The following is a 22,967-nucleotide window of genomic DNA, read 5'->3' as shown; positions in this document are numbered from 1 at the left end:
CAGTGTGGCTCTGAAACTTACTAGCTATTTGGTCTTTGGTAAGTTACTTAAACCTTTCTGAGTCCATTTTTTCAAATGTATAAGGAATAGTATCTACCTGCCTCACAGGGTTGGTGTGAGAATTTCATTAAAGTGCCCAAAATGTCACCTGTCATATAGTAGGCTCTTGACACTTGTCAATTTCCTGCAACTTAAATTACTTTTATTCCCTTTTTGTCCAACTATATCCTACCAAACTTTCTAGGCCTTTCCTAAATCCTACTGCTTCTAACCAACATTGCAAAGATCATATTGATCTCTGTCCCCTTAATTACAAGAGTACTTACATTATCCATATGAGTGTAAGTTTACCCTTTTGTACCTACCAGACTTGGAGGCTCTGAGCCAGGACTAACATCTCCTGAATCTCCACAGGACTGAACACAAAGTAGTGAGATATCCACTAATACAGCTGATAGACTAACTTCGCTGACTGCCCCGTCACCTGTTCTCAGAGAGCAGCTTTCAAGCATTCTATACAAATGCCAGAAGCCTTTGTAAAAGACCAAATGTGCAAGGAAGTTTCAGTAAGTAAGGCACTATGAGGAACTCCTCACCATCACCAAGTCCCCTGCTAAGGCTTCCAGGAGGCATTTTTCTTTGCCACCAGTGAAATTTGGACTTGCTCAGCCAGGCACGGTGGCTCACGCCTGTAATTCCAGCACTTTGGGAGACCGAGGTTGGGAGTTCGACACCAGCCTGACCAATACGGAGAAACTCAGTCTCTACTAAAAATATAAAATTACCTGGGCGTGGTGACGCATGCCTGTAATCCCAGCTACTCAGGAGGCTGAGGCAGGAGAATCACTTGAACCCGGGAGGTGGAGGTTGTGGTGAGCCAAGATCACACCATTGCTCTCCAGCCTGGGCAACAACAGCGAAACTCCGACTCAAAACAAAAGAAATTTGGACTTGATTTCTCTTTTCTCTTCTCCAGTGCAATGATTAGGTTCAAGTCTTCAATGTCCATTACGTATCCAAAGAACCCAAGAGACCCTCCTTCCAGAAAAAGACCCACTCCTATGTGTAACAGTTAAGCTGAGAATAAAAGGTGGCCTAGACCATGCTCCCTAGGAGGCAGGGAGAAGGCACACTGCCCACTCCTCTTCCCTGATCCTAGATACCTACCATGCCAGGCTTCAGGGCCTCAGCACTCAGCACTCTGTTGACATTTTTGGGGTTCAGAGACAGCTTGACACTCTTCTTACCCCTGTCTGTGATGCCCAGACTGCTCACCACGCATCTTACCAGCATTCCAGGTGAGAAAAGTTCAGGCAAGTGAAGTAGGTCCTGCATAACACAAATGAGAAAGACCTGATACACACCCTTCTCCTGAACCAAAACTCCATTACCCAGCCTTGGCTCAGTGACTTCTCATCCTCAGACACCAAAGAACCCAAAAGGTAGGTGAGGAATAACCCCGCATCCACAAAGGAAGTTGGGTCTGTGGCCTAGCCACAGTCTTGAATTTCAGCCAGCATAAGGCCTTCAAATATTTCTACATAACTGGCATGTAAAATGACATGTCAAAAGAGTTGTCTACACTTTCTGCCTCTACTTCATCTCTTACTCACTCTTCAGCTCACTGCCATCTGCTTTCCACCCCTCTCACTCCACCACTTTATCTCCCCATAGAACCACCAATGAGTTCCATATTGCTAAATCCAGTGGTCAGTTTTGCAGTCTATCTCTTACATGACCATTAAAAAGCACTTGAGGGTCGGGCGCAGTGGCTCACGCCTGTAATCCCAGCACTTTGGGAGGCCGAGGCGGGCATATCACCTGAGGTCAGGAGTTTGAGATCAGCCTGGCCAACGTGGTAAAACCCTATCTCTACTAAAAATACAAAAATTAGCTGGGTGTGGTGATGTTTGCCTGAAATCCCAGCTACTCAGGAGGCTGAGGCAGGAGAACTGCTTGAACCTGGGAGTTGGAGGCTGCAGTGAGCTGAGATCATGCCACTGCACTCCAGCCTGGGCGAAAGAGTGAAACTCCATCTCAAAAAAAAAAAAAAAAAAAAAAAAAAATTATAGGTCAGGCACGGTGGCTCACACCTATAACCCCAACACTCTGGGAGGCTGAGGCGGGTGGATCATTTGAGGTCAGGAGTTCGAGACCAGCCTGGCCAACATGGTGAAACCCTGTCTCTACTGAAATACAAAAATTAGCTGGGTGCAGTGGCAGGCACCTGCAATCCCAGCTACTGGGAAGGCTGAGGCAGAAGAATCACTTGAACCCAGGAGACGGAGGTTTCAGTGAGCTGAGATCATACCACTGCACTCCAGCCTGGGGAACAGAGTGAGACTCTGTCTCAAAAACTGAAAAATCAAGATCATCTCTGCCAATCCAGGTCCCCTTCAGGGTTTCCTATCTCAGGATGTCATGACCAGGTATCAACTCATACACCACAGAAACCTAGAACTCAGTCCTGACACCTCTATCTGCCCCACCACCCATATTGAATCTATCACCAAGCAATGACTTTGCCTCCTCAGTCCTCAGGAAATCCTGAACCCAGGTCACCATCAATCTCAGGACGTGAATGACTACAAGAGCCTCCTAACTTGTCTCTAAGGAACTTCTCATGCCTCTTCAATCTACACGCTATGCTACATGTCACTGACCCCAGTGAGAACATTTCAAGGACTTCCCATTGATTCTAGAATTTAAAAACAATACTTAAAATGGTCTGCAAGGCTGCATATGCCCTGGCCCCCATTCAGGATCTCCTGCCCATCTCACATCACACTCTCTCTTGTTCTCCTTACCTAGACATACTAGCCTTCTCTCTGTTATATATCACATTGCTTCTGCCTGAACGCCATTCCTTCTTTATCTAGGGAACCCTCATTCTTTAGATCTCAGCTTAAGCATCCCTTCCTCAACAACTTAGTCAAAAATTCCTTTATAATAAACTCTCATGGGACCTTGTACCTTCCCTTCTTAGCACCTGGCAAAGTTGTAATTTTAAATCTATTTGTGTTCCACTTATTTTCAGTAACAGGCTTCATTCAGATTTTCCTTACCTTCAGAGGTTGTTCTTGTGTCACCTGCTCATTCAGCTTTTTGGTGTAGGCATCACAGATTTCAGTGACTTGCACAAACCCCTGGAGGCCGTTGGGGAGACTAATCACCAGTTCCAGTTCATTTACCTCTTTTACACAACCCAGAATCCGCATTCCCTCACACAGGGACTAGAAGAGAAAAAGTGAAATGTATACAATAAGGACGGGAACAACAACAGGAAAGGTTGGAAGGTCTGGCTTCTAGTCTCAATTTAAAAGCTATGAGGCGGAGCACAGTGGCTTATGCCTATAATTCCAATACTCTGGGTGGCCAAGGCAGGACTGCCTGAGCTCAGGAGTTCGAGACCAGCCTCGGCAACATAGTTTCTACAAAAAAAAAAGATTAGCCAGGCATAGTGGTGCACGCCTGTAGTTGCAGGTACTCTGAGGTGAGTGGATCGCTTGAGCCAGGAGGTTGAGTCTGCAGTGAGCTGTGATCACACCGCTGTACTCCAGCCTTGGCAACAAAATGACACCCTATCTCAAAAAAAAAAGATAAAAAATAGGCTGGGCACGGTGGCTCATGCCTGTAATCCCGAAACTTTGGGAGGCCGAGGCGGGTGGATTACCTGAGGTCAGGAGTTCGAGAGCAGCTTGGCCAACATGGCAAAACTCCGTCTCTACTAAAAAATACAAAAATTAGCCAGGCATGGTGGCAGATGCTTGTAATTCCAACTACTTGGGAGGCTGAGGCAAGAGAATCAGCTGAACCTGGGAGGCAGCGGTTGCAATGAACTGAGATCACGCCACTGCACTCCAGCCTAGGCAACAAGAGTGAAACTCTGTCTCAAAAATAGAAAATAAAAATAAATAAATAAATAAAAACCTACAGAAAATTTATAAGTGAAAAGAAATACACATGTGGACATATCAGTGAACTTCTCATATCTGACTGAGCACTGTGAAAGGTCTAGATTATACAACAGTGTTAACAGCACTGGGATACTGGAGGACACCTTTGCCTTTTACCTTATTCTGAGCAACCCAAATTCAAATGCCTGGCAGACAACACAATGAAGGAAGCCAGCTAGCTAGTGGAGACAGTGGCAGTCTGGAGTGACCATACCAGGTCTAAAGGGCACAACTACTACTCAGCTCCTTGTCATTACAAACATGAGGGAATATGGGCCTTGTGCTTACATGAAAAATTTTTTTCATGTAAAAAAAATTTTAGTTTTCAGCCAGGTGCAGTGGTTCACACCTGTAATCCCAGCACTTTAGGAGGCCAAGGCAGGCAGAACACGAGGTCGGGAGATTGAGACCATCCTGGCTAACGTGGTGAAGCCCTGTCTCTACCAAAACTACAAAAACTTAGCCGTGCGTGGTGGCGGCCGCCTGTAGTCCCAGCTACTCGGGAGGCTGAGGCAGGAGAATGGCATGAACCTGGGAAGCAGAGCTTGCAGTGAGCAGAGCAGAGAAGATGCCACTGCACTCCAGCCTGGGCGACCATGTGAGACTCCATCTCAAATAAAAAAAATTTTTAGTTTTCTAATGTTGGCACCAAGTCTAACAATTTTTTTTAAGTATCATATAGGACAAAATACTGACTCTGAATCTGAATGTTCCACTTCAAAGTTCCCCTTCAAATCTGAATGTTCCCCTTCAAAGTTATTTAACTTCTTTTCTTTTTTACAGCTAACATATATTGGTGTTATCATCTAAAAATGTAAGAAGGCTGGGCGCAGTGGCTCACAGCACTTTGGGAGGCCAAGGCAGGTGGATCACGAGGTCAGGAGTTCCAGACAAGCCTGACCAACATGGTGAAACCCTGTCTCTATTAAAAATACAAAAATTAGCCGGGCGTGGTGGCGTGTACCTGTAATCCCAGCTACTCAGGAGGCTGAGGCAGGAAAATCACTTGAACCTGGTAGGCAGAGGTTGCAGGGAGCCGAGATCACACCACTGCACTCCAGCCTGGGCAACAGAGTGAGACTCTGTCTCAAAATAAATAAATTAATTAATTAAATAAAATAATTTAAAAATAAAAAAATAAAAATGTAAGGAACACAGTCAGACCACTTCAATTATTAGAGATGGGTTTCACATATATGAAATGAATGGACAGGATTAGAATAACTGCTAAAGTTACTGTCCATTCTAACCTCTGAATATATGAGAACACAAGTCCTGTGAGGACACAAGCCCACAGCAGTTCTAAAGGAAAAAAAAGGCGCAGGCATGGTGGGTAGCTCATGTCTATAATCCCAACACTTTGGGAGGCTGAGGCAGGAGGACTGCTTGAGCACAGGAGTTCAAGACCAACCTAGGCAAAATAGCAAGATCCAAGCCCCACAGAAAATTTAAAACTTAGCTGGTCAAGGTGACACACACCTGCAGTAGTCCCAATTGCTCAGGTGAAGCTGAGGCAGGAAGATTGCTTAAGCCCAGGAGTTCAAGGCTAAAGTGAGCTATGATCATGCCACTGCATTCCAGCCTGAGCAAGAGAGTCAGGCCTGTCTCTGGAAAATAATAAATAAATAAAAAGAAAAAAAAAAGATTCCTAGCATCGGTTAGCAACAGAATGAAATCATGCTCAGTCCTTAGCATAAATTCCAAGAATCTCTACACACACACACGAAGTATAATATATTAAGGGGAAAATGGAATTAAGGGAAAAAAGAAGGAAAGAAGAGAGAAAGAACATACACAAACTTAAGCAACCAAGGTCAATTGTTTAAATGAAAACCAACTTTAACAAACCTCAACACTAAGGATTTCAAACTTCTCTCTTGCGGACTTGCTGCTTTCTCTCTTTTCGATTTTCAACTTTTTTGTGTTTGCTGGCCCCTTCTGGCTCTTTTTTCTTTTGGTGGATCCCTCTTCAGTAGAAATCTAGAAGCGGGTAGGGGGAACCCACAAAGACCCAAAAGAGTAAGAAGCAATCTGACTTTTCCCTCCTATTTCAGGTAATCACTCGCCTTGCTTTGTTACTCCTTCACTCCACCCTACTCCATCCCACTCCCAAGTGTTCCTTTGATTCCTGTTTTAAAAAAAAAAAAAAAAGAGCTGCCAATGCTCCCTCTGCCCAAGGTCTGGGAAGCCTCCTTCATGTTCCCAAAGTCTCTTCTCTCTTGTGTTCTTCCTCTCTGTTCTTCCTCACTTGACTGGGATGAACACTGGGGTTCCTCAGTTTGAGAAGCAATGTAGAAGAGTGCATGAAAATGGACACTGGAGTTACACAGACCCAAGTTAAACTCTCATCTTTTCAACCATAACAAGCTATGTGGTTTCAGCTAAATTATATAAAGTCCAGGCACAGTGGCTCCTGACTGTAATCCCAGCACTCTGGGAGGCCAAGGCGGGCTGATCACTCAAGACTAGGAGTTAAAGACCAGCCTGGCCAACAGGCTGTATTTTTTTACACTAAAAATACAAAAAAATTTAGCCAGGCATGGCAGTACACACCTATAGTCCCAGGTACTCTAGAGGCTGATGCAGGAGAATCATTTGAACCCAGGAAGCGGAGGCTGCAGTGAGCTGAGATCACAACACTGCACTCCAGCCTGGGCGACAGAGCAAGACACTGTTCCTCATCATGGAATTGCAATCGCTGCTTTACAGCACAGTTGAAAAGGTTACATAATATAGACCTAAAGTCACACACTCAACTGTTAGTTCCCTTTCCCCAAGCATTTGGGGCACAGTCTAGTCTAGGTGGGACTGTGAAGTCTAATGTAAATTCTGACCATTACATGTGGAACCCATGTAAAAATGCAATGATCAGTCAGGCACAGTGGAACATGCCTGCTGTTCCAGCTACTCAGGAGGCTAAGGAGGAAGGATCGACTGAGCCCAGGAGTTTAAGTCCAGCCTGGGTAACAGAGTGAAACATCATCCCGCCCCATCTCTTTAAACAACAACAACAAAAACAAGAAAAACATCGGCTGGGCGCAGCGGCTCACACCTGTCATCCCAGCACTTTGAGAGGTCAAGGTGGGCGGATTATCTGAGGTCAGGAGTTTCAGACCAGTCAGGCTAACATTGTGAAACCCTGTCTCTAACAAAAATACAAAAATTAGCCAGGTATGGTAGCAGGCACCTGTAATCCCAGCTACTCACGCCACTGTACTTCAGCATGGGCAACAGAGTGAGACTCCGTCTCAAAAAAAAAAAAAAAAACTGCTTCCTCTCCATCCTTCATCAACATGGCACATGGCAAAGAGAGCCTAAGAACAAGAAACTGCAGCACTTTATTTTGTTTGTGTGTTTTTTGAGACAGAGTCTCGCTCTCTCACCCAGGCAGGAGAGCAGTGGCACAATATTGGGTCACTGCAACCTCCGCCTTGTCAGTTCAAGCAATTCTCATGCCTCAGCCTCCCAAGTAGCTAGGACTACAGGTATACCACCGTGCCTAGCAAGTTTTGGTATTAGTATAGACAGGGTTTCACCATGTTGGCCAGGCTAGTATTGAATTCCTAGCCTCAAGTAATCCGCCTGCCTCAGCTTCCCAAACTGCTGGGATTACAGGCATGAGCCACTACACCCAGCTAACAACTGTACTTTAAACTCTAATACTAAATGCCAAGTTTCAAAAGATACAGGATCGTGGTGGTATGGCCTCTCTAAACAAATTAAATTTATAGACACAGACTTCAACGCAAAAAAAGTCTGGAAAATAACACATTCTCAAATAAGGCTCATTTTTCACAAGACCCTAGAGTAAAAGTTTCCAGTGAGTGTCACCAAACAAGCATATTACTTACATCAAATAAGTTGTCTTGTTCAACTGACTGCTGGAAAGCTTTCTCTGGTTTGTGGATCTTTCTTGTACCTCCTCGGGGGAAGCTTTCCTCCAGGGCTGCCATGTTTGGGTCTCCTAAAAACAATGCAAAAGATAATGGTGACATGTTGTCTTCATAGCAGATTTCAGAAAGGTGTGATCAACGAGGCAAGAGACAGACTATTCCAGCAATATGCTAGACAACATTCAGGACTACAATATAGATGGTTTAGATGTCAGGCCCGGGATAATCCATACTTCATCTTTCCAAAGGTTTCTGCTTCAAAACCACAAGTCCACCCACCTTCTTCCAGAAAAGTAAGTTATAGATTCAATGTAGCAAATACTCACTAAGCAGCTACAGTTAAGTCAGAGATGCACTGTAGCTCTATAGATGAATATATAATTCTCTGTACTTTTTGAAGATAAAACAATTATGTAAGTAACTTAAAATGTAAATTGGATTATAAATGATTACAAAGATGTAGGAAGGGATAAGGCTTCAGTAAGGAGGCAAGCTTCATAAAGAAGATCCTAGGCCGGCGCGGTGGCTCAAGCCTGTAATCCCAGCACTTTGGGAGGCCGAGACGGGCGGATCACGAGGTCAGGAGATCGAGACCATCCTGGCTAACACGGTGAAACCCCGTCTCTTCTAAAACATACAAAAAACTAGCCGGGCGAGGTGGCGGGCGCCTGTAGTCCCAGCTACTCGGGAGGCTGAGGCTGAGGCAGGAGAAGGGCGTAAACCCGGGAGGCGGAGCTTGCAGTGAGCTGAGATCCAGCCACTGCACTCCAGCCTGGGCAACAGAGCAAGATGCCGTCTCAAAAAAAATAAAAAAAATAAAAAAGAAGATCCTTTTTGCTGAAGGGTAAAAGATGAACAGAAGCTTGACAGGTAGAAAGGGAATGTGAGAAAAGACATGGATGGGAAAAGCCTATTATTTCAATAAACACCAGCAATTTCCCTATCAAACAACTGCTCAAAGGCTTGCTGTTGTCTCTGAAGAATTATTCAGCTAGACCACTGGGAGATTAAAGCATAAAAACTGAAGTTAAATTTTAAAGGAGGCCGGGCACCATGGCTCACACCTGTAATGCCAGCACTTCAGGAGCCTGAGGCGGGCAGATCATCTGATGTCAGGAGTTTGAGACCAGTATAGTCAACTCGGCGAAACCCCGTCTCTACCAAAAATGCAAAAATTAGCCGGGTGTGGTGGCATGCACCTCGTCCCAGCTACTCGGGAGGCTGAAGCGGGAGAATTGCTTGAGGCTGGGAGGCGGAGGTTGCATTGAGCTCAGCTCATGCCACTGCACTCCAACCTGGGGGACAAGGCAAGACTCCGTCTCAAAACATTAAAGGAGAAGTTGGGCTTTTTTGTGGAAGACCTTGAATTAGATATGGGTAGTTTACTTTGGCAAGTCAGAGACTTAAGCAGGGAAAGCGACAGAACAATAAGCAAGAAAAATATACTGCAGACTATAGATTGGACATGAAGAGGGACAGTACTGAAGGCAAGTAAATTCGGTAGAAGGATTCAAATGCATTGTTTCCTGTTATCTCAGTGATTTAAAAAAAAAAAAAAAAGGATTCAGGTGCAGGACAGCAGAGAAACCAGGAGAACCAGAACTGGGTATAAGTGAAAACAGAAGACAGGAGAGGTTAGTTCTGACAGACACTTGGCAATAAGAATCTAGAAGGGCTTAAGACTAGGGAAGTGGGGACCGGGTGGGGCCAAGGATATGGAATCAGGGATGGGTATCAAAGAAACAGGAAAGTTCAGGGGGTTTGGTTTGCTGGGAATTTCACCCTTAATTTCCTTTCAAACAAAGGGAAACTGAGGCTCCAAAAAGTAAGGAGATCCAGGGGCACAGAAGATACTTAGGCTACTTTCCGAACACAAAGCCTGGAGTTACAGGGGCTGCTAGCACAGAGCCGGCTTCGAGGCGGGGCTAAGGTGGCCGAACCACACTCATCTAGCGGGTGTCTGGCAGGGACCCAGGCCTGGGAGAGACCTGACAGCCATGAGGTTTCCTCCTTTTTCGCCTCTCCCTTTACTCACCCGCCCCGCGGCGTCAGCACCCCACTAGCACTGAGCTCGAACCGCGGTACTCACACACGTGGAGACCAGGATACCTACGCTCCAGAGCAATTCTTCCGGAAGTGTGGGCGGGCTCAACACCCTACTTCCGTTGCCATGTTGCGGAGGTGACCTAGAGAAAGGAATCGGAAGGGCGGGACTTGGAGCCATAGCCAATCATCGCAGAAGGCCGAATCGCGGTGGCCGGCTAAACGCGTGCGGGGGAGGCGGCTTCTTCCGGCCGGGGAGAGAGGTGATTACTTTTGTTGAAGGACACCAGCTGCGGAATTTTTGGCTTTGGCAGGTGGGTGAAGAGGGGAGGCTGGGCTTGGACCGCCCGCCGTTTCTGGCCGAGGAACACCTCGAGGTCTTAGTTTTCGAGGAGAGAAACGGTGCGGAATGGGAAAGGAGCTAGAAAAAACTAGGGGCGCAAGGGGGCGGCCAGCGGGTGAGAAGCCTGGAGGTGAGGGGCATAGGTGCGCCCAAGGGCTCCCACAGTTTCCGAAGACCCTTAGATTGCATTCGCCAGTGGAGAAAAATGAGGCCCTCCGCGAAACGTCCCCCGAGGTCACCCAGTGACGTAATATTGAACGAGGACTAGGGCTTCTGACCCCCATCACCGGCCGAATTAACCTCTTTTCTTCTGTATGCACATAGCTGTTTGTTCCCACCGAGCTGTGCTTAGGAAGCTGGCCAGCCGGGCCTCATTTAGCTACACTGCAGCTCAAAGCGAGTGAATGTGGCCTGGCCCTTACAGTTCGCCAGGCCCGCTGTAAAAAGGTTATATTTCAGTCTGTAGACTATCAGTGGGAAGGCCTTTCCTAAGAGGTAGCCAGAACAGAGAGCTGTAAACTCCTTGAGTGCAAGAGGCTGCTTCTGTTACGTGAGTGGTTCTCACTCATCTTTGCCTTCCTTACCTCGTGATCTCACCATTCCAGGTAGGTGTTAAGTTAGAAAGGAAAATAGTAATATCGAGGAATAGAGAAAGTAACAAGAGCTACTGGTCACTTTGAACCTTTAATAAAGTGCCCATCTCACAGATGGAGAGAGGCACGGAAGGATTAGCGGTGGCTCATGCCTGTCATCTCAGCACTTTGGGAGGCCGAGGCGGGCAGATAACCTGAGGTCCAGAGTTCGAGACCAGCCTGAGTAATATGGTGAAACCCCGTCCCTACCAACAGTACAAAAATTAGCCGGGCGTGGTGTAGTTCCAGCTACTCGGGAGGCTGAGGCGGGAGAATCGCTTGACTCCGGGAAGCGGAGATTGCAGTGAGCCGAGATCATGCCATTGCACTCCAGCCTGGACAACAAAGCAAGACCTTGTCTCAAGAAGAGCTGTTAGCAGCTTAATTAAAACAGACCACCATTTAACAACATTAAATCACAACTAGGAGTCTTACAAAGGGCACTGTAAACACAAGGGTTCCTTTATGTTTGCCCTAAAGTAACCTGCCGCATGCTGAAGAATGCAGAACCAAATTTTTCGACCTTACTCCATCATTATCTCACCAGCAACAACCCCGTTCCCCATTTCACCCTCCATTTGAGCCTCTCAAGAGTCCTCCTCCTTTAAGACCCAGACTAACTTGAGTGATTGATTTGTTCTTGAACCATGCACTTCCCTGCAGTCAGAATTAGTCTTCTGTGGGATATCACAAAACATCAGCCTTCCTCCCATATTATGTGTAAAGGAAATTTAAAGCACCTTAGTATTGCTAGGCATATTCTCCTAAAAAGTTTCGTTACATGTAATGTAGTGGAGGTTTTCAGTTAATGGTCAAAGTTAAGCCCTTGTTTTCTGTAGCGTTTCTCCTAAAAACCTACTTCACACCCTAAGAAATGAATCCAAAAATGTATCATGAAATGAATGGTGGGGGGGGGAAGTATGCTTTAGTAAGTTTAGTAAAGTGAAACAGTTGATAGCTACATTACAAAGTTGCTTTTATCGCTTCTGTTGGCTAAGATCAAGTGTATAAAGTTACTTTTAATGGAGATTTTCCTAACTTGGGCTAGAGTGGCCAAGGTCTCTGAAGAGGCCTAAGGAAGTTTGGATTTCCTTCATTGCTCCAAGAACCTTCTTGAAACTTGAAAATTAAGGTCATTTTTCTCAAATTTTCATTGCCAATTCTTTACACAAGAATGCCTCTGAAAGCCTTTGAATGGGGGAGTTCCAGTTTCCATAGCAATGACTCCCTCACAGATATCTCCCTCTTCCATTTCATCAAGACCCAGCTGAGTCACTGTCACTGCCTACCAATCTCGACCGGACCTCGACCGGCTCGTCTGTGTTGCCAATCGACTCGGCGTGGCGTCGGTCGTGGTAGATAGGCGGTCATGCATACGAATTTTCAGCTCTTGTTCTGGTGACCTTTCAAATATATCTTGTCTATAAAAGAAATTCGTGCCTTTGTAAAATACACAGGTACTATAGATGAAGCCGCCTTTGCTATATATTCTTCCAGAGTTTTTTTAATACACTATTTGTTTTTCTATTTCATTTACTGCAGTATTTTTCAAACTTTAGCATGCTTCAGGATTATCTAGAAGCCTTATTAAAATAGATTCCTGGACCCAGAGTTTCTGATTCAATAGGTAGGGCCTAAGAATGTGCACTAACAAGTTTCCAGTGATGCTAATGCTGCTGGTCTAGGGACAAGAATCAGAGAACCATTGACGTGCTTTATAAAATCCAGAAATAAGATTTTTCTTACAACATTTAACGCTACTTGGGACATCTTCCCATGTCGGTACACAAAGATTTGTGCATATTTTGTGTCGTTTAATGGAAACCATTTTTTAATGAGTCTTCTATGAATGGACTTTTAAGATTTTCATAAACAATATTTCATTGACCATCTTTGAACCACACAATGTGTTTCCACTTTGTAATATTTCAATAAGGGTAATATTGAAATTCCTGGAGAAAAAAAGCAGCTAGATGGAAGGGTACACTCATTTTATAATTCGATAGATACTGCCAAATTGGACTTTCTGAAGGTTGTACCAGTTTATTTTTTTGTTTATTTTTTTGAGACGGAGTCTCGCTCTGTCGCCCAGGCTGGAGTGCAGTGGCGCGATCTCGGCTCACTGCAACCTTTGCCTCCCGGGTTCACACCATTCTCCTGCCTCAGCCTCCCGAGTAGCTGGGACTAGCGGTGCCTGCCACCACGCCCAGTTAATTTTTTGTATTTTTAGTAGAGACGGGGTTACACCGTGTTAGCCAGGATGGTCTCGATCTCCTGATCTCATGATCTGCCCGCCTCGGCCTCCCAAAGTGCTGGGATTACAGGCGTGAGCCACTGCGCCCGGCCAGTTGTACCAGTTTATACTCCAAGCAACAGAGAAAGAATTATTGTTTTCTCACATACTTAATACTACTACTTACCATAATTTTATCTTTGCTCATTTGATTAAATATTGGTCTCATTTGACATTTCTTTGACTAATAGGTTGGTTATCCTTTTATGTTTTGTCTTTTTGTTTTTGGCATTTTTTTCTTAATATTTTCCCTTCCCTGGCCGGGCGCGGTGGCTCAAGCCTGTAATCCCAGCACTTTGGGAGGCCGAGACGGGTGGATCACGAGGTCAGGAGAGCGAGACCATCCTGGCTAACACGGTGAAACCCCGTCTCTACTAAGAAATACAAAAAACTAGCCGGGCAAGGTGGCGGGCGCCTGTAGTCCCAGCTACTTGGGAGGCTGAGGCCGGAGAATGGCGTGATCCCAGGAGGCGGAGCTTGCAGTGAGCTGAGATCCGGCCACTGCACTCCAGCCTGGGCTACAGAGCAAGACTCCGTCTCAAAAAAAAAAAAAAAAAAAAAAAAAAATATTTTCCCTTCCCTGAGATGACTTAAATATTTCCCCATGTTTTCTTCCAGGACTTTCTGGTTTCACTATTTACATTTAAATCTTTTATCTATTTTGGTGGTGGTGCAAGGATTCCAGCTTCCTTACTACCACCAGTAGCTATTAACTCCATTTAGTAAATGATCCCTTCTCCCCTGTCCCATGGAGGTCCTAAATTACTTATAACAAGAAAAATTGTAAAAGTAGGGCTTGTAGTTGAGCTGTTGATGATCACCCGTTGAGAACGTTTGAAAAATAGCAGCTTCAATTTTCGAGTAGCCTTAAAATGGATTAATTCAACGTACTGTGGTGTGATGGAGCCAGGAATGAAAACATTAAGCTGTATTGGGTCAGAGAATGAACTTAGCAGGGGCTATTGTGTTCTCCTCTTATGCTGAGTGATTTTATGTATTCTGAGGTGTTCATGAAATAGCAATCAAGGTAAAATCCTACTTCCAAAAGCTTATCAGGAAGGCTTTTTCCACCATCTTTGCTACTGCTGTGTTGGGTGAGATATAGATAAATATTTACAGTATTTATATGCAGTGACCTTGAGTTTTTAGACTAAAACAAGACAAAATTTATTTACTTTTAAATTACATCCAAACCAATTTATTGTTGCTTTCTTTCTTTTTTTTAAAAGATTAAAATCATGGCAGGTCCAGAAAGTGATGCGCAATACCAGTTCACTGGTATTAAAAAATATTTCAACTCTTATACTCTCACAGGTAGAAGGAATGTAAGTATTAATGATAACTTTAAGCAGTTATATTTTAAAATAATGTAGATGCAACAAGTCTTGTTTACTTTTTTCTTTCTTTCTCAGTGTGTACTGGCCACATATGGAAGCATTGCTTTGATTGTCTTATATTTCAAGTTAAGGTCCAAAAAAACTCCAGCTGTGAAAGCAACATAAATGGTAAGAAGTTGACATTTAAACCTTTATAACTTAAGCCATTTTGATGTTAGGATTTTTCCCCAACATTTACTATAAAAATAAACCATTGTCATTTTGCAAAATTTATAGCATACAAGAAAAAAAAGAGGCCTAGTATAGTGGCTCATACCTGTAATCCCAGCACTTTGGCAGGTGACGGCAGGCAGATGACTTGAGCCCAGGAGTTCAAGACCAGCCTGGGCAACATGATGAAACCCCATCTCTACCAAAACAAAAATTAGCCAGGGTGGGAGAACTGCTTTAGTCCAGGAGGCAAAGGTTACAGTGAGCTGAGAACACGCCACTGCATTCCAACTTGGGCAAAAGAGCAAGACCCTGTCTCAAAACAAAAAGAGGCTAGGCGCAGTGGCTTGTGCCTATAATCCCAGCACAATGGGAGGCTGAGGCAGGCAGATCACCTGAGGTCAGGAGTTTGAGACCAGCCTGGCCAACATGGTGAAACCCCATCTCTACTAAAAATACAAAAATCAGCCGGGTGTGGTGACAGGCGCCTGTAATCCCAGCTACTCGGGAGGCTGCGGCAGGAGAATAGCTTGAGCCCAAGAGGCAGAGGTTGCAGACTTGAAAGCTCTTTATGTAATTGTTAACCAACCTTTTATATCAGTTGCAAATATTTCTTTTTCTAGTTTGTTTCCAATTTTTATATAATTCTGTCTTATCCTTAAATCCCCATTGGTTTTATTTTCTTCTTATAATCCTCCAACCCCCATTTGCCCATCCTTTAAATGAGTAAATCTCTGTTGTGTTGGCAATACATGATATGTGGAAAGCCCAAATGCCACATCGTCATCTGCTTCACAGACATTTTTATCTTTTTTTTTTTTTTCTTTTTTTTTTTTGAGATGGAGTTTCACTCTTGTTGCCCAGGCTGGAGTGCAATGGCATGATCTTGGCTCACTGCAACCTCTGCCTCCTAGTTCAAACGATTCTTCTGACTCAGGCTCCCGAGTAGCTAGGATTACAGGTGCACACCACCACTCATGGCTAATTTTTTTGTATTTTTAATAGAGACGGGGTTTCACCATGTTGGTCAGGCTGGTCTCAAACTCCTGACCTCAGGTGATGTGCCCGCCTTGGCTTCCCAAAGTGTTGGGATTACAGGCATGAACCACCGTGCCCAGCCCAGATATTTTTCTTTTTGAGACTCTAGCTCTGTTGCCCAGGCTGGAGTAAAGTGGTGTGATCTCCGATCACTACAGCCTCTGCTTCCCGGGCTCAAGTGACCCTCCCACCTCAGCCTCCTGAATAGCTGGGATTTCAGGTGCACGCCATCACGCCCAGCTAATTTTTGTATTTTCTTTTGGTAGATAGGGTTTTGTGATGTTGCCCAGGTTGCTACTGAACTCCTGGGCTCAAATGATCCACCTGCCTCAGCCTCCCAAAGTGCTGGGATTACAGGCATGAGCCACTGTGCCTGGCCTCTTCAATGCCTAAGAGCTTTTCCAATCTCAACAGTTGACCTTAGGGACAGCATATCCCAGAATGCAGTGATCACTGGCTTATTCCTAACAAACAGGTAGTATTTTGTCCAGTTTTTTATATTAATTACCTCCTAACTTCAGGAGGGTGGTAGTATCCCCATTACAAAAATGGAGAGGCCAGGCGTGGTGGTTCACGCCTGTAATCCCAGCACTTTGGGAAGGTGAGGTGGGTGGATCACCTGAGGTGAGGAGCTCGAGACCAGCCTGTCCAACATGACAAAACCCAGTCTCTACTAAAAATACAAAAATTAGCCGGGTGTGGTGGCAGGCACCTGTAATCCCAGCTACTCGAGAGGCTGAGGCATGAGAATCGCTTGAACCCAGGAAGCAGAGGTTGCCGTGTACCGAGATTGCACCGCTACCCTCCATCCTGGGGGATAGAGTGAGACTCTGTCTCCAAACAAAAAAAAAAGATGTTACTTTATATGCTAGACTTTTCTAATAGTATATCTTTAGGATCATACTAAATTGTTGGTAGCTTATTTGTTAAAGGTGGAATGTTAGGTTAAAATGTATTAATCTGAGGCTGGGCACAGTGGCTCACGCCTGTAATCCCTCACTTTGGGAGGCTGAGGCGGGTGGATCACTTGAGGTCAGGAGTTTGAGACCAGCCTGACTAACATGGTGAAACCCTGTCTCTACTAAAAAATACAAAATTAGGCTGGGCGCAGTGGCTCACGCCTGTAATCCTAGCACTTTGGGAGGCCGAGACGGGCAGATCACGAGGTCAGGAGATCGAGACCATCCTGGCTAACACGGTGAAACCCCGTCTCTACTAAAAAAAATACAAAAAATTAGCCGGGTGCGGTGGCGGGCGCCTATAGTCCCAGCTACACGGGAGGCTGACGCAGGAGAATGGCATGAACCCAGGAGGCAGAGCTTGTAGTGAGCCGAGACTGCGCCACTGCACTCCAGCCTGGGTAACAGAGCAAGACTCTGTCTCAAAAAAAAAAAAAAAAAATTAGCCGGGTGTGGTGGCACATGCCTGTAATCCCAGCTACTTAGGAGGCTGAGGCAGGAGAATCACTTGAACCCAGGAGGCAGAGGTTGCAGTGAGCCAAGATCGTGCCATTGCACTCCAGCCTGGGCAACAAGAGCGAACTCTGTCTCAAAAAAAAAAAAGTATTAATCTGAGATAGACTTTAATTTTTTTGGTGTCACATCTTTGACAATCTAATAAATTTGCATTCAGTTTCAATGGGTTCATGTTATCTTAGTAATTTTTGAATGTCTTCAAAGTAAAGCTGACCACATTTGTATCTAAACTGTTTGCTTTGTTTATAGGATTTTAAACTGTCTACAGTTCTTAACCTCATCTGTTAGGTTCCCGTGCCTGGAGAAGCTAATCCCAACTCATCACGTGATAATTCAATTTGTACAATAAATTATGAACCTGGAAAAGCTGGTTGTCTTTATTTACAAGATATCAAAAATATAAAAACTGTACAAAATGCAACAAAGGCAAAAACTGGCAGTGACTTGGTCTAAATCTTTTAGTTTCCCAAAGCAAGGCTCAGTACTGGAGGTAAGCAACTGAAATGTCTGTCTGACTTCAAGTGTACTAGGTTGTATGTAGCTGTTTTAGCTGAAGTAGAACATGGAAGCTAAATTTCTTCACCTGGTTTATCGAGTGTTTGGGTGCACTCAAAACTCAACAGGTATATAAACTCAAATGTCAGTGGATGGTTGTAATTCATCTAGATCTAACAAAGGAACCCCACCTAGTTACATACATTCCACTAATCATGGGCCAAGAAAAAAAAAAGTTAGTGGATCATTTAACAGTTTTTGAGTGCCATACAGTAACTACGTTTTTACAGCAGAAACATACATGCTCATAGGATTCTTCAGCTAAAATTCAAGATGATAGTATATTTCTGAATTTGAATCTTGAAGCAGGATGAATTATTGAAATCAACTTTTTTTCTAAACGTAATAAATTAAAATAGCATTTGAACAGAAAATGCATAGTTTCCACACAATCCAAAGCACCATAAATGTCCCCTCCATGATCATAATACCTCTTATTCAACTAACGGAAATTAGTCAAATGTGGTTGCTATAGAAACGTGGAACTGTCCCGTTCAGATTTTCCAAGCAGCATACTTCCAGATCCATATAGACAAAAACATTCGTTGTAGCTTAAATATTAATCACTGAGGTATTTGCTTTTAGTCTCCCTTTTCAAAAACAGTAGCTTCCAAAAGGTCTTTAATACCGACGGTTTATTGTGGACTATAAGCTCCTGCAGCTAGAACCAGGTTTCTTCGAGTAAAATGAAGGTGTACAACTGGTGTTGATTTGGTCATATATGTTCCCAACAACAACTCCTGTGAATTCTCAGGTAAATTTATATGCCCAGTGGCTGTAGTAAAGTCATCAGTCTCTAAATCCTCAAAGGCTTTGATAGCATCCCATAATCGAACTGTATTATCCATTGAACCTAAGGGGAAGTCAAAGGAAACCATTAGTTGCATCCATCATGTTTACATTTGGACATTTTGTCCAGTACACTTTATGTAATCTACTGTACATTTTGGGTGAAAAATCTAAACTTGACCAACAACTCTATTCCTTCCTAAGGAGCATTTCAAGCGGTACTTTAACCTGAAAGTAATTCATGTATAGGGTGACACTCTGGAATCATAGCTAAAGGGATGCAAAACCTAAAACACAAGGACTTAGTTTTGCAATCGTCAACACTGTTTCCTCTTAACATAGCATTTACCATAAAGCCATTAATAGTCATTTACCTGATGCCAAAATTTCACCATCTCTACTAAACCTAAGTGAACAGACTGTATCAGTGTGGCCTTTTAATTCTCCAACCATCAAACCATGTCCAATATCCCAAAGAAGTACTCTGCCATCTGTTGCTCCTGTAGCCAGGAATCTCCCATTGGGAGAAAATGTCAAGGAATGAATTGGTCCCTACAAAAGAAGTTCATAGAAAGGATCAGAGTAAAGTATGTCTAGGAAAATAAGACAAAATTTTAAAGTTTTGTAGTAAGAATGGTGTCTGCAAAATTTATGTGTCACTTGTTTAAAAAATATTTTTATCTTGAAAGCAACCTTGGATGCTGGAATAATAAGAGTGTAAAATACCTTGTGTCCAGTGAAGATCCTTACACAGTTACCATTTAGGACGTCCCAGAGTCGCACAGTTCTGTCTGCAGAGCCCGTAGCAACATAATTAGAATTTGGATGGAATCTGGTACAATTCACATCAGCAAGATGGCCAGCAAATATTCTTAAAGGCTGATAGTGGTCTGTAGCCCAGAGCCTTTTATAAAGTTATTGAAAGCAAAAGAGGACAATTAGTACATAGCTGTGAAATGCCAAAAATCCATACAAAATAAATACAGAAATATCCATATGAAAAGTTAGTTCTGAGTGGGGCCCCCCCTTACTAGTTAACTGAAGGGAAGAAGAATGAGATTCTCAGTCCTGAGGGTTCATCTGGTACAATTTTTTTTTTTTTTTTTAAGCTGAAGTCTTGGCCGGGCACGGTGGCTCACGCTTGTAATCCTAGCACTTTGGGAGGCTGAGGTAGGTGGATCATGAGGTCAGGAGTTCGAGACCAGCCTGACCAACATGGTGAAACCCCATCTTTACTAAAAATACAAACAATTAGCTGGGAATGGTGGCACACGCCTATAAACCCAGCTACTCAGGAGGCTGAGGCAGGAGAACTGCTTGAACCCAGAAGGTAGAGGTTGCAGTGAGCTGAGATGGCGACACTGCACTCCAGCCTGGGCAACAGAGCGAGACTCTGTCTCAAAAAAAAAAATTCTAAGGTCTTGCTCTGTTGCCTAAGCTGGATTCAAACTCCAGGTTCCAGCAATCCTCCCACCTCAGCCTCCCCAGTAGCTGGGACTACAGGCGTGTACCACTGTAGCCAGCCAAAACTTAAGTTCTAGAACTCCAATTCTCTGTATATTCTTCCTACCCTGTTCCTAGTCTAAACCACAGAAAAGTATTTTCCCCTCGTTCTGGCCACCAACTAGTTGTTTTGTTTTGTTTTGAGACGGTCTCACTCTGTCACCCAGGCTGAAATGCAGTGGTGCAATCTCGGCTCACTGCAACCTCCACCTCCTGGGTTCAAGCAATTCTGCCTCAGCCTCCTGAGTAGCTGAAACTACAGACATGTGCCACCACACCCGGCTAATTTTTGTATTTTTTCTTTTTTTTTCAGTAGAGACGGGGTTTCGTCATGTTGGCCAGGCTGGTCTGGAACTCCTGGCCTCCCAAAGTGCTGGGATTACAGGCGTGAGCCATTGCACCTGGCCAAATAGTTTCTAACCTGAACTACCTTATCCTCAACTTCTAAGAAGATGACAGAGAAACATAAAGGTGCTCACAGTGGTATGGAAGACAAGGTTAAGCATCTGATGGGGGTGGAAGGGAGGACTGTTAATTAACTATTTTTTTAAAAACCAGGATTCATATAGATGTAATTACAGATATAATAATACTCCTGCCCCAATTTCCTTTTTTTTTTTTTTTTTTTTTGAGACAAAGTCTCGCTCTTGCCCCCAGGCCAGAGTGCAATGGTGCGATCTCAGCTCACTGCAACCTCTGCCTCTTGGGTTCAAACGATTCTCCTGTCTCAGCCTCCTGAATATCTGGGATTACAGGCGACTACCACCACGCCCAGCTAATTTTTGTATTTTTAGTAGAGAAGGGGTTTCACCACGTTGACCAGGCTGGTCTCGAACTCTTGACCTCAGGTGATCCGCCCACCTCGGCCTCCCAAAGTGCTGGGATTACAGGCGTGAGCCATTGCACCCGGCCCCAATTTCAAATAAGTTATAAATGCAAAAGCTTCTCAGAAAGTTGATCCTCAACAATGGAAGTGTAAATGAATTTGGCTGGCTGCTGTAATTCCCAACAAGAAACCATTCTATTCATTGAATACACTCAGTCATAAGATCACAGTGTTCTTACCGAGCTACTCGGTCATGGCCCCCTGACACAAAATAATATCCATATGGAGAAAATTGTGTGTCCCATACTGGATAGTTGTGTCCTTTATATCCCACCAAACAAGTAAATGTTTGAAGGCTCCACAATCTAACAGTTCCATCCTCTGAAGAGGAAAGCAGATAGTTCCTGAGAGAAGAGAAGGTGATATATTTGACTCCCAGAGTAACCTTTGGTCACCTGTCCAGTTTTATATACATTTGAATACATTAAATATTTTATATACACTTGAATATTTTACATACATTTGAATATATTAAATATAGCTAACATGCTACATCTCACTTTTAATTCATTCATGCAATTCACAGTAGATATCAACTGAAAGAACTAACCAAACTAATGTTAGCTCTGACACTCTACATATACCAAGCACCTACTGAATGAGGTAAGATGATACAGAAACTTACGGAAAATCAGTTCTTTACAAGAAAAAAGTACCGGGGTAATTAACAAAGTATAGTCAAGTAAGGTCAATTGAGAAGGTTTAGGAAATGTGATATGTCACTTAAAACTCAACAATTTTTGACCCTAAAATAAAGATGCTATTTTCCTATGCTGTGTATGCTATTTAAGAATTAAAAAGGAAATGTCATTTGAAGAAAAAAAAAAAACACTATAGACATGCTAATAATTCTCTACCTTTTTCAAGGACAAACACAACAGATTGGTAGTCAGAAGGTATTACAATTTTCACTGAAATCAGACGTTTCCCTCAAGTAAAAATGTATCATGTGGCAAAACCTTATCAAACAACAAAAAACCTAATTCTCAAAGTTTCATGATGATGAAATCTTGATGAATGGAAGGCTATTATCTTTTTTTCTTTTCTTCTTTTTTTGAGATGGAGTTTAGCTCTTCTTGCCCAGGCTGGAGTGCAGTGGTGCGATCTCGGCTCGTTGCAACCTCCGCCTCCCAGGTTCAAATGATTTTCCTGCCTCAGCCTCCCAAGTAGCCAGGATTACAGGCAGGCACCATCATGCCCTGCTAATTTTTGTACTTTTAGTGGAGACGGGATTTCCCACGTTGGCCAGGCTGGTCTCGAACTCCTGATCTCAGGTGATGCGCCAGTCTTGGCCTCCCAAAGTACTGGGATTACAGGCGTGAGCCACTGTCCCTGGCCTGAAAGCTTTTATCTATCCAAGTAATATACTAAGGGTATTATGAATACAAAACACCCTCCCCCCATTTTTACAGTGTTAGAGATCATGAAAAATAGGCAAATACCTATACACATAGGATGACACTGTAATCATACACCTAAAGGGAAACAAAACCAATTTCGAACTTCCTTTTTCATTTACTCTTAGTACTTTTGATTATAGAAAGATAAATCCTCAATTACTAGCTAATATGCCATTAATGTCAGGAATTTGTCTTAAATTTGATGAAGCAGCCAGAAGACACAACGCAGGGACCCAATGAAGCATTTCAACCCCTAATGGAGTTCTATAAAACTAAAGCTTTGGCTGGTTATTTACCACTGGGTAACAAATAAAAATAATTAAAAATAATAAAAAAAAAGAAAATACTAAAGCTAATTTTTAAAACCAGTAAGCCCTGAAACTGTGCATTTTGATTCTATAAATTTGAGTATACAGGCCGGGTGCAGTGGCTCACGCCTGTAGTCCCAGCACTTTTGGGAGGCCGAGGTGGGCAGATCACCTGAGGTTGAGAGTTCAAGACTATCCTGACCAACATGGAGAAACCCCGTCTCTACTAAAAATACAAAATTAGCCAGGTGTGGTGGTGCAGGTCTGTAATCCCAGCTACTTGGGAGGCTGAGCCAGGAGAACCAC

The 22,967-nt window shown here is 43.7% G+C and overlaps 3 protein-coding genes across 4 annotated transcripts in view; 1 reads left to right on the top strand and 2 right to left on the bottom strand.

The window, feature by feature from the left end:
- PDCD11 (programmed cell death 11) overlaps window positions 1–10,001 on the bottom strand; it is a 51,558-nt gene extending 41,557 nt beyond the window's left edge. For both annotated transcript variants that reach the window (XM_007964011.3, XM_007964012.3), the window contains exons 1-5: window positions 9,885–10,001; window positions 7,808–7,920; window positions 5,805–5,936; window positions 3,066–3,233; window positions 1,168–1,329 (exon numbers count right to left, since the gene is read on the bottom strand). In XM_007964011.3, the coding sequence (XP_007962202.3) occupies window positions 1,168–1,329; window positions 3,066–3,233; window positions 5,805–5,936; window positions 7,808–7,909 (564 nt within the window). In that variant the 5' untranslated portion in view covers window positions 7,910–7,920; window positions 9,885–10,001. The remainder of the gene's footprint in view (window positions 1–1,167; window positions 1,330–3,065; window positions 3,234–5,804; window positions 5,937–7,807; window positions 7,921–9,884) is intronic.
- Window positions 10,002–10,077: 76 nt separating this feature from the next.
- On the top strand, window positions 10,078–17,586 carry ATP5MK (ATP synthase membrane subunit k). Its single transcript, XM_007964009.3, has 4 exons — window positions 10,078–10,206; window positions 14,390–14,485; window positions 14,573–14,665; window positions 17,470–17,586. Exons 2-3 carry the CDS (start codon window positions 14,399–14,401, stop codon window positions 14,660–14,662), a joined length of 177 nt encoding a protein of 58 aa, XP_007962200.1. The 5' UTR covers window positions 10,078–10,206; window positions 14,390–14,398; the 3' UTR covers window positions 14,663–14,665; window positions 17,470–17,586.
- TAF5 (TATA-box binding protein associated factor 5) overlaps window positions 17,583–22,967 on the bottom strand; it is a 22,173-nt gene continuing 16,788 nt past the window's right edge. Inside the window, exons 8-11 of the mRNA XM_007964010.3 lie at window positions 21,133–21,297; window positions 19,291–19,468; window positions 18,939–19,116; window positions 17,583–18,628 (exon numbers count right to left, since the gene is read on the bottom strand). Coding sequence (XP_007962201.3) covers window positions 18,411–18,628; window positions 18,939–19,116; window positions 19,291–19,468; window positions 21,133–21,297 — 739 coding nt within the window. The 3' untranslated portion in view covers window positions 17,583–18,410. The remainder of the gene's footprint in view (window positions 18,629–18,938; window positions 19,117–19,290; window positions 19,469–21,132; window positions 21,298–22,967) is intronic.

This window comes from Chlorocebus sabaeus, chromosome 9, assembly GCF_047675955.1.
Source record: "Chlorocebus sabaeus isolate Y175 chromosome 9, mChlSab1.0.hap1, whole genome shotgun sequence".
NCBI lineage: Eukaryota > Metazoa > Chordata > Mammalia > Primates > Cercopithecidae > Chlorocebus > Chlorocebus sabaeus.
Note: the sequence above shows the minus strand (reverse complement) of the source record. Positions and strands in the feature narration are given on the sequence as shown.

Bases quoted from the DNA above. Each gene is read 5' to 3' on its own strand.
- ATP5MK (XM_007964009.3), top strand. From the start codon at position 14,399: ATGGCAGGTCCAGAAAGTGATGCGCAATACCAGTTCACTGGTATTAAA. The intron at 14,486-14,572 runs GTAAGTATTAAT...TTTCTTTCTCAG, and splicing joins CTCTCACAGGTAGAAGGAAT to TGTGTACTGGCCACATATGG.